Here is an 18,017-nt window from a genome sequence, read left to right on the forward strand (position 1 = left end):
TAAAAGAACCTCTTATTTTCATAATGGAAATTTGTTGCTTGATTTGTTTAGAAGCCTAAAAGCCACTCAGTAAACAGACAGCAAAAGTTTTAAGTGCTCTTTGCAAACATGGCACTGTTCTAGGCATGTGTTTACACCATCATCCCCACACATTCTTTTACAACTGACTTTAACACAAATGCTATAAAATATGTACCCTGAACATTGTCTTAGTGCCAGTAATGTAAGCAAAATTCATTTTCACTTAGATGTTTTAAATCTTTAATGTATATGTTGAAGTATATATTTTGTACCATTAAATTTAATGATATTGAAATTGGCTATTAATCCTGTCAAATTAAAAACCAATCCCTTAAAATTTCAACATGGAAAGAGTAATTGATCCTAGGGGAAAATGTCTTTTCAACTGAACATCATGGACTTAACATCTCTTCCAGTCACTTTTATTTCTTCACACTTATGCTTCTCTTAAGGCAAGATGAACTTGTGTGACATAAAAGTTTTGTTAGAGAGAATGTTAAAAGTAATATATTCTTCTGCCTAGGTATAGAAACAAGCAATCTAATACAAGTTCATGATGATAGGACTGAATAATATCGTAGACTCCCTTCTGTTCCTATGACTACACACAAATGTAAAAGAAGCATTTTAAAACACAGATTAAATGTTTTAGATCTGGAAATATTCTTTCAAAGGAAACCAAATTGATAAAAATAAATGAATTTTCTGTTTCTCATAAGAGTGATAAGTAGTTAAATGGCCTTTTACTGGGTAGTGTGTGACATTTCCTAATGAGCATGGCCAGAAAATAACAAATCACATTTCATTGTGAGCAATGTTATATATTGTGTCTTATTTGTGAGCATTTTGAAATTAGGACACACACATATATACATATATATTCAGATTTGCTGAATATTATATATTCATTATATATATATATTCAGATTTGCTTTTGTTATCAACTCAGGTATAATGCTGGTATATTTTCACCTGTTCCAGAAGATATTTTTAAGGACATAGTTCAACTATCCCAACTAGGGAATTAGAAGGTGTTATTTCACTTACTTATTTTAAAAAGAAACTGAGAAAGCAAGGTCTCCTGAAAACTGATTCTGTTACAGATTGCTAAAGCTCATATGCATTGCTTTAAATAAAAGACATTTACTTACTGTAATTGTTCTTCATCTCTTGAGTCCCTCTTACTTTGCCTCGTTTATCAATCCTCAGATACCACTGTGTTCGACAGAAAAGTCTTCTCACTCTTATATCCCCTCCTTCCATGTAATCATAACTTCTTGTATGTCGCTCTGGGCTGGAACAGTTCACATTTGCAGCCATTTGCTCTGGAGTCATGTCATTGCAAGCTAAAGATATAGTGCCCACTAGACAGATAATGTGAAAGCATGATCTGTAGAGCAAAGTTGGCAGGATCCATGTCAGTATCCATTTGTGCATTATAGTGTAGTGCTCCAGGTGTTCATGAATAACATAATGAAAATTAAATCTTGAGTTGATGGTTACTCCTAGGTCATGGACCTCTTCCTATCTGAATTGGAGTTTGATTTAACAAAGAGGAGTTGCTCTTTCCAAATGTTAGACTTATCCTTTTAGTTCCTGATAACAATATAGGATTTCTCCGCAAGTAATTCTGTTGATATATCCTTATAAAAACAGGTTGTAACAAACTCAGTTGCTATGACGTTGTTTGCTATTTGGCTTCTGTTTGCAGTGAGACATTGAGAATGGGGAAGGGGGAGAGAAGGAAGAGAAAAAATGCTATGTATAAATATCAGTGACTAAGTAGTATTAGAACATACAATGTCATTTACATCATGAAGATACATTTAAAACAGTTCATAAAGAATCATAAAGAATCAACATCTTTACCATGCTGTGAATTTATTCTTAAAAATATGGATTGGTAGAGACAAATAACAATATGACTGTTCATACAAAATATATGAATTCATATGAGAATATCACCATTCATTCCAGTTGCTATTCTGTAAGAAACATCCTGCACTTAAAGCTATTTAATTAGGTTAAATTGTACTGTTACTATTGCAAAATATAAATGCTTTTCCTGGATTTCCTTACAATATGCTTTCACATTTATGATTAATTCATTATTTTCTTCTAAACTGCCCACATTTCCCAGTTAAATGTCAGGAGTTCCCCTACAGAACCTCAGCTTTATCTTTATGTAAGTTCTGCAGCATAATTATATATTTACCAGGTTCAAAAGTCTGCTAACTTACCCCTTCATTACTAAAACCAGAGAAAGAGAATAAACTTTTAGAAAACATTCGACATTGTTTTTAAAGACAAATAACAGTAACTTACTTGTTCTGTTTATAACAGCTGGATACACAAGAATTCCATGTCTGTTGTCTGCCTTATGCAACTTGAGCCTCTCTACTGTAGCTACAAACTATTTCTCAGCTGAGAATTTCTCCAGCAGAATCATAATTGTTTCCATAAATCAACAGGCAAGAGGATTTTCTCTCTGTGTGCGAGCCCGTGAATGCTTGTGTGTGTGTGTGTGTGTGTGTGTGTGTGTGTATGTGTGTGGAGCCTTTTATTCAGGGCTTTTCGATAAATACCTTTGCTGACCTCATTGGAAGCAATTAAAACTTAACCAGTGAGCTGTTAGTTGAATACAACAGTGAGAATAAAAGGAGGCTTGTATAATGTTCAGTGGTCATGAGAGGGAGCTCTGAACATGGTTTATGCTTAAATCTACAAATGGGTACCTACTTTGAAGAAACAGCTCTGATTCTGAGACGGTTGAAAGACAAAAAGGGTAATTTTTGAACCTTATTTGCCACAGAGGAGTTGAATAGATTAAAAAAACATTGAAAACTGCACACATATTATACATATGTAATATTTTGAAAGTTAGGGATTCTTGTCCATAGCTTTCTGCTGAATGCATTTCTTCAATTACTCCTGTGTACTCAAAATGCAAGAACAAAACTATTACATATTAACTCACGAATTAGCAGTTTAAAACACTATATAGCTGAGCTAAATGTGTATCTTTTTGCACAGATAATCCACCACTGCATATGAGTATGATTTGTGTATCTTATATTCTTAGGTTGAAAGTAAGAAGTCTTAGAGTCTTATTTGAGTTAAGCCAGTAATGACCAGTATGACCTTAGCCAAGTCATTTGATGTTTCCTGAGTTATGACTGCTGTATTTATAAAAATTGTCTATTAGTATAAGAGTCTGTCATGCCCTATAGTTTTAAATGCCACAACTGTGACTTACACTACATATTTTTAAAAATTTAATATTACAAAAAGTTAAAATATTTTACATTAGTTACAAAGATTTTACTTTGAACTCAGCAAAAACATTGGGACAACAGATAAATGTTAAGTTAGGGATAGAATTGTAAAATCTGTAGCTAATGTAAATGTGAGAAACCTATTGTATTTTTCCAAATACGTTATCCTCTCCTTTACTTTCTGTTCTATGTAGTAGTGTTCGAGTATTTCATGTGATGTTGAAGTATTGTCTTGTCAATATAAATTGGTATTTAGGAACACATGATGTTTCTTTTTCCCATATTAGAAATACGGGAATAACCCCTATATACATATACATTTTACACACACACACACACACACACACACACACTCTGTTCTTGAAAAACGGGGCTTTACCACTAGGTGGTGCATGTAGACCAACCAGAAAAAGCAAATTAAGTCTGCTCAATTATGAGTTTCCTTTGAATGGATGATTTTAGGCCACCAAATCAAGACCTCAGAATAGTTTAAATGTACCCAATTACTTTTTATGTATCGAATTATACAAAGTTCTGAGTTTGTTACAGTTTATTAAAGGATTTTTCTTTGATTGCAACTGTTGAAAGCTAGATTATTCAAAACACTGTATCATGCATTTCTCTAAAAGAAGGAAAAAAAGAAAAGAAAGAGAATATGATGTTATTGTGTTCTGAATCATACCCTGGTTGTTTTAGAGACAGCAATAATGAGCAGGGTCAGAATTCCCAAGAATTGAATATTCTTCCTGAAGAAATAAAATTATTAAGTTATTTTACCCTGTAAAGATATTCAGGAGTGACTAAATCTATCCATTTCACACGAACACTACAGGTTTTAAACTAAGAAATCGACCGATTAGAAACTAATATTTGCTAAAGAAATGCTTATGACTTAAATAAAAATGGCCATTTGTTAGCAATGAATGTTTAGTGTCTCCTTATAAAATTAGAAATAAAGAATAAAATTGTGATCTATGCATGTTAAATGCATTTGATGTTATAATACTTGATATTTGGAAATGTATATATGACTCTGATAATTTTAGTTTACTTTGCAAAAGATTGATTGATTGAAAAAATTACAGAGTGATGGGGAGAGAAAGAGAGAAATCTTGCATCTGCTAGTTCACTCCTCACATGCCCACAATAACCAGTACTGGGCCAGTCTGAAGCCAGGATCGAGGAGCCAGATACTTCAGCCAGATCTCTCATGCTGGTGGCATCTTCTGCTGCTTTTCCCAGACCATAATCAGGGAGCTGCATCACAAGTGGAGAAATAGGGCATGAACCAAAGCCCATATGGGATTCCACCATTGTAGGCAGCAGTTTTACCCCCTATACCCAAATGCCAGTGCCAATTCTAGTAATTTAATGAACAGATTAATCTCAACCAGAGAACATCAGTTGTTTAAATTGTTTCATTATTAATTCTCCAAATGGAGAATAAGTAGTTCATTGGACCCATCAATTGTTTCTCTAGTATCACAGGTAGAAGGAGGCTTCTTAATTAGATTTCACTTACCCTCCTATTCTACCACCTGATAGGGTGTGCCAAACTGGGCAAGGCTTCAGCACCCACTGGCACTCACGAGAACCAGAGTGGGTGTGGGGCAGGCTGAACTAGGTCATGGTACCACTGATCCACATGAGAGTCTCAAGGTGGACCATGCAAGGCTGAGCTGTAGCACCTACCAGTAAAAGCCGGAGTGGGTGTGGGCTGGTCTGGCAAGGCTGCAGTGCATGCCAGGGACTAGAGAGAGAGAGGTGGGCCAAGTCAGGCAGAGGCAAACACACTTTGTCTTTGGGTTTTGATACTGTAAGACAAAAGATTCTCCTGTTACTAAAAATCAGTTCTTTAATGTCTTTCAGAAGTAGAATTAGCACTAACAATTCTCCAGAAAGAGAGAATGAGTGATATCTTTTCTGTTTGATTTGGGAATGGAACAGATGAAAGATATACAGATAATATATGCAAACAGAATAAACATGTATATATTTTTAAGATTAATCATTCTTATTTGATAGGCAGAGTAAAAGAGAGAGAGAGAGAGAGAGAGAGAGAGAGAGAGAAGCAAGACCTTTTATCTCCTGGTTCACTCCTCAGATGGCTGCAACTTCCAACTAGGAATCTTAACTAGCTCTGGAAGACTCCTTGGCTTTTCAGCAGCTGCTTAATATTCCAGTGAATGAGTATATAACAATATATTTGACTAGCCCCTATTGATTAACATTTAATATTTTATAATATTTTCTATTATGAAATTCAGCAAAGAATAAATTAGAATGTCATTTATACTATGCATATATGTATTTTTATGATCATTTTCAAGAAATAGCCTGGCTCAGATAGTGTACCTATATATGCTTATAATTATTATTTTCATAGATATTGACAATTTACCCTCCACAGAAATTTTTCTGGTTTTGGAATCCCAGAAGCCTGTTTATCCAGCAGAGCATATTGTCAAACTATGGGTTCTGCTAATCAGACAAATGAAAACCGCACTACACTGTGGTTATTTATTTTGTTTCCCATGAGACAAAATGATTATCACGGGCAAGTACTATAAAGAAAAGGTACAAGGGATTCCTTATATAATATATTTTATTAGGGAAGGTATTCCTGCAACAATGTGGAGCTGCACTTTAAAATATGAATGATGCTTAACCTTGAAAAGTGAGACCTGGGAATGCACAAAAACCCTGTGCCACTGGGCCAGCGTTGTTGTACAATGAGTCAAGCTGCTGCCTGCAATACTGGTATGCTATATGGGTGCTAGTGTGAGTCCTACCTGCTCCATTTCCAACCCAACTCTATACTAATGCGTCTGGGAAAGCAGCAAAGATGGCACAAGCCCTTTGGCCCCTGCACTCGTGTAGGAGACCCAGAGGAAGTTCCTGGCTCCTGGCTTTGGACTGGCCCAACTCTGGCCATTGGGGCCATTTATGGATGAAACAATGGGTGGAAGAGCTGAGTTTCACTCTCTCTCTCTCTCTTTCTCACACACACACACACACACACACTCTCTCTCTCTCACTTTCACTTTCAAATAAATAAAATCATTTTTTAAAATTGTACTGGAATACAACGTGCCCTTTCAGCCATCACTTCCCCATTTAGACTGAATAAAAGGGATTATGCTACATGGAGAGGTAGGATCACGTAGGCATGCTAAGGATTCAGCCTTCATCCTGAGAGCAACAGGAAGCTATTAGTTTGTGAAATGGAAGAATGACATGATCACAACTGCACTCCCTATCTCTGTTCTAGTAAACACCTAATTTTCAATGACAAAATGAGTTTATGAAACATTAGAACTTGTTCAATTTTTCCTGTATTTTCTGTTTTTCAGTTTTTGAAAAGATAGCTAATTGTCATTGGAACATTTGGAGGAAAATGTCATATGTATATTCTGATCTGGATGAAATTTGAATTGCTTTTAAATGATTGTACTCAGTGCCTTGAAAAGAATGGAGGCCTAAGACTGCTTCTGAGAAGCATGCTAGTGAAAATGGGGTCCCAGGGCCTGAGGAACATTGAGAAATTCTGTGGACCCCGTATTTGCAAAGCCACCACCACAGCACATAGAAGAGAAAAGAAGGACTACCTGATGTATCTAAACATATGGGCCTGTAGCTATCGATCCTTAAAGGTTCTCATATTTTAAACGAAATATGAAACATTACAAAGGCCAGACATCAAGAAATTGTGTAAATAGAGTCAGATTCTCCAGAAATAACCTGGATATGCAAATAACTCCAAGAACAGAAGCACTTCCCCTGCCACTGTGTAAAACTCCTTGAATTTGACCCCATTCTGAAGCAGAAAAGGAGAAATCCAAGAATAACTGAGGTTAGGTTTTCTACCAGCCTGGGAGTATAGAAGACCCAAAATTGCACTGTTGATTTACATTTTTAAATACAAACTTATAGTATCTCAAACTTTGGCCCAAAATTTATTTCCACTATATTGCCTCATTCATCCTCACACAACAGATTCGTCCTCATCTGTTCTACTGTCACTCTCATTCCATAAATTCAACCTCCACTCTAGGTCATTGCCATAACAACCATTCTGACTTGTTTCCTTGATTCATTCTTTTAACAAATATTTATCAAAGAGCTACTATGTGCCAGATGTTATGCTAGCCTTGTGGAGATACAATGGCAATTATTGGGGAAGTGATCTCTGCTCTGCAGAGTATGCGTTACAGGAGAAGATAAACATTAAAAAATCCACCTAAGTCTGGGGGTGGATGGTGCCTGCAGGCGGGATGTTGCGAGGGAGGCACGTGTGCTGTGTGGAGGGAGAGATCTTGTATTCAGTGTGAATGAAGTGCATGAGCAATGCGTAGAATCATGAGAGAAGAATGAAGGTGAAGTGGAGGTAGAGACTTGATCACTGAAAATTTTGTCAGGCATGATAATAATCTGGCTTATGTTAGTAATAGTAGGAGTCAGGAATACAAACATATTCACTCAAATCCGATGGACCTTTTTTAAGACAGTAGTTTAAACTCAGGAGTAAAATTCCAAAAGTGTTCGAGCAAGCCTGAAATCCCCATAAATCCTCACTTACGTAAACATCGCTTACGTTTGGCATACTGCTCTAACGTTTTGAAACTAATTGTATATAAGATACAAAGTCTGAGTCACAGGCTCAGAATTGTGGTGTGCCTGTGACTCAACTATATAAATACTTCAGTTTACAGATGTTACTTGACTTTTTGTATCTTGGAGTCTATAAAAATTTATGTTTTATTTGATTTATATTTATATTTGTGAAAACCCTCTAAAATGCTAAACTTCTCCAAGTTATATCATGACTTGACTAAATTATAGTGTGATTTTAAACTAATTGAAGTTACTGGCTTTTTTTAATTTGTGAATTTCTCTATTTTGGATGCATAGTATACAATCTATTCTTAATTTTCTTGAATTCTCTTAAACTATTGCTTATCTTAAAGGGAAAAACAAATCTTGGTGTAGGTTATTTTACCTTAATATATATAGTTAACAGCCAAATACCATTTTGAAAAAAATTTTTTGAAAGATTTATTAATTTTATTATAAAGTCAGATATACAGAGAAGAGGAGAGACAGAGGAAGATATTCTGTCTGATGATTCACTCCCCAAGTGACCGCAACGGTCGGTGCTGTGCCGATCCGAAGCCAGGAACCAGGAACCAGGAACCTCTTCTGGGTCTCCCACGTGGGTGCAGGGTCCCAAGGCTTTGGGCTGTCCTCAACTGCCTTCCCAGGCCACAAGCAGAGAGCTGGATGGGAAGCTGAGCTGCCGGGATTAGAACCGGCGCCCATATGAAATCCCGGCGCGTTCAAGGCAAGAACTCTAGCTGCTAGGCCACGCCGCCGGACCCCATTTTGAAAAATTTTTAAGAAGTGTTCTAATGGAAGTGTTTTTCCTTCATTCCTAGGAGAATAGCATGAAAAGCACAAGGACTCTTTGTAATTAGGGTTGTTACATTGTTTGCTTTAAATTGTCATCTTGGATTCTATATTAATTGTCCACATAGCAAGACAACAAAATAAGGGTAGAATTAGCAATAATTTGGGGGGTGTCTCATGGATGTCAATGTGCAAATAGCAAAATTGCTTTAATTTATAATTCATTAGCCTTCAAGCTATGACTTTTCAGCGCCAGATGAACTTTACAAAAGTAGCAGCAAATGACAGAACAAAGGTAATTATGATAGTAAAGAAGAACCAAGTATGGTTCCGCCATCTTTAATATAACAATTAAAGGAGTTTAGAAAATGCCACCCAAAACTGAAACCCTCGGGTATACTGATTAAAAATGGATCACTTGAGGTACAAGATACAGACAGAACATCCCTCTGAGCTCTCATCATTTCCCTAAGGCTAGATCTTCCATAAGGAACTCAATCACTCTAAATCCTTTCCCTGAGAATTTCAGCCAGAGAGGAGACTGGAGGTTGACACCAAGCCCCACAATAGGCTATCTCCCATTCTCCTAAGCACTGCTCAAAAGCAGTTTCCACCACCTAAGAGACTTTTTATATACATTCCGCATTCATATTCTCCCTAATCCTCCCGATCTGTTCAGTTCCCACTATGCTCTAGAAACCCCAAAGCCCTATTCTTTTTCACAACATAAGATGCCATATGGGCTTTGAACTTTTGAGCTTTCTTTGAGTTTCATATTTTGTTGGACTTCTGTAATTGAAACGTTGTTTTGCTTATCTGTCCTTTGTCAAATTTAATTTGTAATCCATTTAAACAATCCAGTAAAGTGGAGGAATATAATTTTTCTTACTCCTTTAGAAAATGCATCCATGAAAGTGGGTATTTGGTCAATTAGGTAATCATTTATGAATGAAAAGGGACTCATACACTTTTGCTTCTCTCTAAACATTGCTGCTATCATCATAGATTCTTCATATTTTCCTCAGTGAGAGTTAATATGAGCTCAGACATAATGTGTCCCCTTTATTCTTCCAAACAATTCCAAAAATCATCAATTGTATCATTAAATGTCTCCATGCTTGCTTCTTTTTATGAGTTATCAAATCCTAAATTCTCTGTTACAGCTAGTGTCATTTCTGTTCCTAACCCATTTCTTTGCATCTCACCTCTATCTAATTTATTTCAAATGTCTTCTCAAAGTACAGTTGTAATCGTGTTATTTCTCTGCCTGAAAGTCCTCAGTAACATCCTCATTGAATAAAGCTCCATTTTCTAGTACCGTACACAATGTCTGCTTTGATCTTCACAATACACAACCACTAGAATTGAGGTGATAAGAGACTAACCCACTCCCACTTCTCTTGGTTTAAAAAATGGGACTAATCAAGAAAAAAGCCCCTTTGCAATCCTCTCTCTAGCTTCTCTCTCTTGTTCTGTCCCTTTCCATATCTTCTCTCTTGTCTCCTCAGTCTTGGTGAGTAACTAGAAACAATCATGTATGCAGTGTAAACAATTATCACATATGTCCTTTGAAATTCTACGTATTGAGTTTTCAGTGGTGCAATAAATTTCCTGATCATATTCATTCTGTCAGTTCAGCTAATCACCTTAACACTCACTGTGTATGAGAATGATGTGCAGTGAACTATTCAGCAAGATAAGCATGGCCCTTGCTTTCCTGGAGTTTAAACCCCAGAAGATAAGGAAGATAATAAACGTCTAAAAATAATTCTGATGATATTCAGGAAGAAATAAAGAGGGCAACAGGATAGCAATCACCAAAAGGAGAGCCATGGTTGGCATCTGATCACACTTATTTCTGAAGAAATATTTAAATTGCAGCATGAGAAATGATAAGAAATCCTAAGTGGAAGTGAGCATTCATGACAAAGTCATCAGAACAAAAGTTTGGGGATGGGCCCGGTGCAGTAGCCTAGTAGCTAAAGTCCTCGCCTTGAACGCCCGGGATCCCATATGGGCACCGGTTCTAATCCCTGCAGCTCCACTTCCAAATCAGCTCCCTGATTGTTGCCTGGGAAAGCAATGGAGGACTTCCCAAAGCCTTGGGACCCTGCACCTGTGTAGGAGGCCCAGAAGAGGCTCCTGGCTTTGCATCAGCATAGCTTCGGCCATTGCGGCCGTTTGGGGAGTAAATCATTGGATTAAAGATCTTTCTCTCTATCTCTCCTCCTCTCTGTATATCTGACTTTCCAATAAAAGTAAAATAAATCTCAAAACAAGTTTTTTGGGGTAGAAATTGGCTTGTTGTGTTATATCAACTAGAGGATAGCACAGCTGGAACACAGTGTATAAGTTCAGGCATGTCACAGTTGAAGCAGTTGCAAAGTTTGGGTGAGAGTAACACCATAGCCCAAAAGGCCAATGCACCTGCACAGGGGGGTCTCCATCTCTCACCGCCTTGACGTGCAAAGAAGGAGGCCCCTCGAAGAGCAAGCACTTCAGAAGTGTGAAAGTGCAATTTCATTTGAATGGTTTCTGGTACAACAAAAACCTTTTCTTGTGTGGCATTATGTATTTTGATGAGAATTCTAGGGGTCTTCCTCGCTTGTTTGTCTAATTAGGAATGGTCATGATAATCAGAATATTGTAGGCCCCTGTATTATAACACATGAAACCTATCAGAAGTCAAACTATGGGAACCTACTGTAAAAATCACAGTTTTATTCTTTTATTTTAACCATAAATGTGTTTCAAACATGTGAAATATAACTGTATATACAGTGTTCAAGCCAACTCTTGCGACAATGAAAAAGAAATTTTTAAAAAGTATGTTTAAACCAATACTTAGCCCCTTCTCTTTGATTTTCCCAAAAGAAAAAAAAATCTCTTTTATGTTAGTGCAGGAATAGGGTAGTTCACATTAGCTTATAAAAGGCCTTAATGGAGGGGCCAACATCGTGCCACAGTAGCTTAAGCTACCACTTGCAATGCTGGCATTCCATATTAACGCATGAGTTCAAATCCCAGCTGTTCTGCTTCTAATACAGAATCCTGCTACTGTATTTTGGAAGGCAGTAAATGATGACCAAGGTACCTGGTCCCTGGCTATCTACGTGAGAGACCCAGATGGCATTCATAGCTCCTGACTTCAACCTGACTGTTAGGACCATTTGAGAAATGAACCAGTGGGAGGAACATCTATTTTTGTTTCAACTTCTCTTTGTGTCATTCTTCCTTACAAATAAATAAATCTTTTTGTTAAAAGCTCATAGACATGAATTTTTAAAAACACTCCATTGGATTACACAATAAAAAGAATATGTTAAAAATGAAAATCTTGTCTAATGCCAAGAAAAATTGGCTAATTTGGCACACATAAGAAAGAGAGACAATCATATTGGTTATTTGCCAGTGGCCAGAACAACAAAAAAATAAGACTGATTTCTTTCTAAAAAAGAGTTCTTGGCTACACTTGATTATAACTTTGATTTTTTAGCTGAAATAGCTTTGGGAATTGGAAATATCATATATTGAATTTAGAAAGTTGCTGAATTGGTCAAAATCCAGAACTATGACATATTTTTTAAAAAACTGTTGTTTACTAATGCCAAATATTATATGTGTGATAAATTGGACTGTCACCTGGTTTAACTGAATCAATAAGAAAAAAGATATGAAAGTAATATTTAGCTTTTCTACAAATGTGAATATGAAAACACTAAAAGATGTTTGGAAATTGCCCTCGTTCTTAAATAGTTTGTTCCCTACAATAATATATAGTCTATTCATTTACATGATTTTGGAAATGGATGATTTACTAAGGTAACATACATCACATTATTTTCTGCCCGGGTAAATAAAATGAAGAGTCGACAATTCAAATCCTTAGTAGAGCTAATTGACTGATTAAAATGATAATGAAATTTGGGCCTGGCATGGTAGACTTGCGGCTAAAGTCCTCACCTTGCATGTGCCTGGATCCCATATGGGTACTGGTTCTAATCTCGGCAGCCCAGCTTTCCCTCCAGCTCCCTGCTTTGGCCTGGGAAAGCAGCGGAGGTCGGCCCAAAGCCTTGAGACCTTGCATCCACGTGGGAAGCCCAGAAGAGGCTCCTGGCTCCTGGCTTTGGATCAGCATAGCTCTGGCTTTTGCAGCCACTTGGGGAGTGAATCATCAGATGGAAGATCTTCTTCTCTTTATCTCCTCCTCTCTGTATATCTGACTTTCCAATAAAACTAAAATAAGTCTTTTTTAAAAATGATAATGAAAATATTCATGAGGTATTCCTTGTCTCCCTTGATTACTTTCTTCGTGTCTTCCATTCCATTTCTTTCAACTCACCATGTTGACATGTTGTGGCAGTAAATTTAGTTTATTCACAAAACAATCAAATATGCTATGAGGAAGCAAATTAAAAAGTATCAAAAGCATTATTTTTCTTTGCATCTCTCCGGAAAGGTCGGCATGAAGGGATGAAATACCTAAGGCCTCTGGAATATTTTGCCACACCTCGAACATCTGATATTTCAGAGCTGAAAGGTTTTTTTTTCTTTCAACAACATTTTTCATTTCATTTATTCCTTTCATACTGGGAGACCATCTTCTCTCTATTTGTCACTTCCTTGATTTACAAATAAAATGAAATTATGCTTTGAGCTGTATTTCCCTGGTTATACCAAATACTGACAAAGACTTGAGGATTTTGTCGTTTCCGGTTCCTTAACTGTTTCTCCTCCTGTCATCCTTCCCTCTTCTCTTTGCGTTTTTCTCGTCCATTTGTTTCTTCTTCCCATTGCTTCCCCTTCTTTCCGCTTTCCTACCCTCCAACACTCACACACCACCCACAAGTGCAAACTCTCATTTCTTTCCCTAGATACCCATGTTTCGAGTTTCCAGAAACCTCCTTAGGTCATTCTTGCATTAATTTTCTACTTGTTTAACTTTTTCCCCTAAGCTACTCTTGAAACACATCTGGTTTTTATTCTAATCAGCATCCCCCTAAGAATAACTTCATATTATGGAAGGCATACAATTCTCACATAGTAAGTAACCCATAACGATGCAACTTCTGATAGTTTAAACTTTTATCCAATAATGTAAAAGAACCATTCATGTGATGTAAACTGGCAGCTTTTTGTTTAAGATAAAAGCTTATGTAGGTGGAGTTTGCATGGGTATCATTTAAAGCAAGTTATTAATATTTGGAAATCTATTTTTTTCAAAATAAGAAATCTTGGAAGCTAAACATAGAAAATGATTCAGTTTCCTCACAGATAAATCATTTCTGTATGTTCACAGTTAGATGACACAGAGCAATTCAGGATCAAAAGTTCGCCAAGTCTATGTCTCCTGCGTAACATTGCTCAGAAGTTAGCACACACTTCTTGTAACAGAAGCCCAGGGTGACCCCCTTGGTCATCCTCGGTACGTGACTACAGCGTGAATGTTGGCCAGTTCCTTTCTATTTCTCCACCGTTTGTCAACCCAGAGTGGCTTCTTTTTTCTTTCCAAGGAGGTTTAGTTCCACAATGACATGATTCAAATCTCTGCAGGGTTCCTCTTGAGCCATTCACAGTAACTGTGCATCACTTCAGGCTGAGTGAACACCCTTTCAGTTCTGCAATGATTGCTTCAGCAGCCGGATTGCTCAGAATGGTCTTAGTTCTCACAGTAGATGTGGCAAAGACACATTCCAAATTCTTACTAAAACTTCTATATATATTCATTTATTAAGTATTCACTGAACACATCCTACCATAAAATCAGGCTGAATTGTGGTATTAGTCATCGTGGTGATAACTCCACCTTATACCACCAGAGAAAAAATAGTGGTACTTGTTTCCAAGAAACTTACTTGATATGCTATCTGATCAAAAAAAGTGGGGGAGCAGATAAAAACAATATGTCTTAAAAATCAAGACTATAATGGTCAAATAAATAACTTAGTAAAATGGTTAAGTAACATACCAAATATGTCTAATGTACAAATCCATGTCCTGGACTATCACAGCACTCAAAAGGAGTATTCGAAACATAAAGAGGTGGAAAATAAGAATGTTAAAGATATGGAAAACCAGTTCACATTGTTCATGTTCATCTTCATGTTTAGAAGACTTCCTAAGAACAGAATATAAAGAAAAGAGCAACGAACGCTTCATAAAATTCAATAAAACCTCAAGTAGTGGGGCAAATGTTGCGGCATAGCTGGTTAAGCCATTGCTTGAGACAGCTGCAGCCCACATCCAAGTACATGATTAAGGTCTTGGCTGTTTTGCACTTTCAGTGCAGCTTCCTGCTAAAGCACATTCTGGGAGGCAGCATGTGATGGCTCAAGCACTCAGGTCCTTGCTGCCCAGGTGTAGTTCCAGATTCCTGGTTTGGGTTTGGCACAATCTCTTTGTCCGCACAGCCCGCACCCCTCACCTCATCTGTCTCCTCTCTGTCATTCTCCCTTTCAAATAAATAAATATTTTTCTTTAGAAAAGAGATCAAATTGAAATGACACCCCCCAAGAGCCAAACCAAAATAAAAAGGACCTATATTTTGGTGAAGCTTTTGAATTCAAGCAATAAGAAAAAATTCTGTGTTTCAGAAAATAAAAGTTATGCCAATTGCTTAAAAAGGAACTACGATCGGATTAGCGTTACATCACCTCATTTGTAATACAACTCTTGATTGTCTCAGTAGGCAGCTAAAAGGAATACAAAAATACCTACAGAAGTTTTAGCAAAATGATACCAAGTCAAAATATATGTCAATAAAAATATTGATATGCCAGCTGAAATAAAAATATCTTCAGGCAAATAAGAACTTCAAAATTTCAGTAACTATAGGCCTTTTCTGGAAAAAATGATTGTGTCAAAAGCAAGAATATTTGCAAAAGGAAAATGTGGAATAATTTTAAAAATGAACTACTGTTCAACATTTAAAAGAAACTAGTTACTGGTTATATACACATGAATCTCATATGCATTATGCTAAATGAAATGAGTTAAACTCCAAAGCTGAATTCTGTACGATTACATTATTTTATATGGCATTCTAAAAAAACTAAATCTGTGGACACATAAAACAGATTAATAAAGGCTGGGGGTGGGGAGTAGGGGGGAGAGGAGGGAATTGACCACAATGGGTTCAAGAGGATTGTTTGGGTAATGAAACGGTTCTGTGTAAAATTCACGTAACTGTACACCAAAAAGGCAAACACTGAAGTATGTAAATCATATTTCATTTAAAAAGTATATTTTATAAAATAAAAACTTCCATCTGCTAGTTCAGTTCCCAAATGGCTGAAACTACCAGAACTGCGCCAACCAAACCAGGAATTTCTTCTGGGTCTCCCACAAGGTTACAGGGGCCCAGATACTTCCGCCAACCTCTGCTGCTTCCTCAGGGAGCTGTTTCAAAAGTGAGGCAGGTGGGATTCAAACCAGTGCCCATCTGGGTTGCCAGTGCAGCAGGCAGAGCCTGAAGTTTCTAAGCCATGGTGCCAATCCTATCAAATATGTAATTCTTTTTTAAAGATTTATTTATTTGTGAAAATCATCCCAGTAAAATAACAACAGAAGACTAAATCAATTAACAAACCATTGCTAAAATGACAAGACTAAATTACCGCCCATTTATATTAACCCTGAATGTAAATGGCTTAAACTCACCAGTCAAACATCATAGATAAGTAGATTGGATTTAAAAAACAAAATCCATCTATTGGTTCCCTACAGGAGACATATGTTACCAACAAAGAGCAGCAGAAACTATATCTCTTGGATTTTGATATTTTTTTTAAGTTTCATCTCTTCAAAACACATTCTTATTAAATTCTTCACTGACTCATAGATCATAGAGTAGTAACATTTTCTTCAAAAAGATTCTTGATTTTCTTTTTCATTTATTCAGCGACACATTAGTCATTCAGTAGCATGTTATTTAACTCCATGGTGTTTTTAATTTTTTTTCCTTCCTGTTGATGATTTTGTATTGTGGCTTTTCATTTAAGGGGATGTACAGGAACTGTGTAATGGAGACTATATATCCAGTAGCATGTTATTTAACTTCATGGCATTGTAAATTTTATTTTTCTTCCTATTGTTGATTTTTGTATTGTGGCTTTTCATTTAAGGGGATGTATAGTAAGTATATAATTGAAACTATCATATCCAATGTGAGGATAGAATGCAGTTTGCATCTTCCAGATGAAGGTGGACTCCCAATGAAACTGTTAATTATATCTTGACAATAGGATGCTGAACTCTCTGCCATTGTCCATGTGACAATGATGGACATATGACTGTTTATGAAGAACTATACTATAGTTATAGTATAGGAAAACTCAGTGGGGGAGGAAGGTACATGGGGAGGCAGGAAGGGAAATCTATGGGCTTATGGAACTATATCATAATATGATAATAATGACTAAAAAGGAATTTTAAAAGCTTTATATATTTTTATTGGAAAGTTACATATATAGAGAGGAGGAAAGACAGAGAGGAAGAACTTGCATCTAATGATTCACTCCCCAAGTGAGCCACAATGGCTGGAATTGAGCCGATCCAAAGCCAGGAGTCAGGAACTTCCTCCAGGTATCCCACATGGGTACAGGGTCCCAAGGCTTTGGGACATTCTTGACTGCTTTCCCAGGCCACAAGCAGGGAGCTGAATGGGAAGCAGGGCTGCTGAGATTAGAACTGGTGCCCATATGGGATCTGGCGCATGCAAGGCAAAGACTTTAGCTGCTAGGGTACCATGGCAGGCCCAAATAAATAATTTTCTTTAAAAACCTTTAAAAATATTCTTGAACTAAAATCCCAGTGAGGACAACTTTGAACGAGGTGGGAAGTTAAGTTTAGGAAGACACAAAGTGAGTTTGTTAAGATTCTTTCTTTACTTAAGCAACAAGTAATATAAAATATTAAAATAGAACTAACAGGGCTGGTACAATGGCACAATTGGCTAATCCTCCAGCTATAAGTGCCAGCATCCCATACATGCACTGATTTGTATCCCACCTGCTTCACTTCCCATCCTGCCCTCTGCTGGTGGCCCAAGAAAGCAGTGGATTTTGGCCCAAAGCCTGAGACCCTGCATCTATGTGAGAGACCCAGAAGAGGCTCCTGGCTCTTCATCCCAGTTTGGGGAATGAACCAGCGAATGCAAGATCTTTCCCTCTCTGTCTCTCCTTCCCTCTGTAAATCTGCCTTTCCAGTAAAAATAAGTAAGTCTTAAAAATAGATACAAGAGAAATAGCAATATATTACAGATAATAATAAGAAAATAATTTAATGTTTTAGATTTAAACACCAGATGAAGAAAAG

At 36.9% G+C, this 18,017-nt stretch overlaps 2 protein-coding genes across 2 annotated transcripts in view; one reads left to right on the forward strand and one right to left on the reverse strand.

Annotated features, from left to right (window-relative positions):
• FGF7 (fibroblast growth factor 7) overlaps window positions 1–2,541 on the reverse strand; it is a 55,530-nt gene extending 52,989 nt beyond the window's left edge. The window contains exons 1-2 of the mRNA XM_004578087.4: window positions 2,347–2,541; window positions 1,173–1,722 (exon numbers count right to left, since the gene is read on the reverse strand). Of these exons, the coding sequence (XP_004578144.1) occupies window positions 1,173–1,458 (286 nt within the window). The 5' untranslated portion in view covers window positions 1,459–1,722; window positions 2,347–2,541. The remainder of the gene's footprint in view (window positions 1–1,172; window positions 1,723–2,346) is intronic.
• Window positions 1–18,017, forward strand: part of FAM227B (family with sequence similarity 227 member B) — a 151,397-nt gene that overhangs the window by 95,967 nt on the left and 37,413 nt on the right. The gene's annotated exons all lie outside the window — the stretch shown is intronic.

Source organism: Ochotona princeps, chromosome 6, assembly GCF_030435755.1.
Source record: "Ochotona princeps isolate mOchPri1 chromosome 6, mOchPri1.hap1, whole genome shotgun sequence".
NCBI lineage: Eukaryota > Metazoa > Chordata > Mammalia > Lagomorpha > Ochotonidae > Ochotona > Ochotona princeps.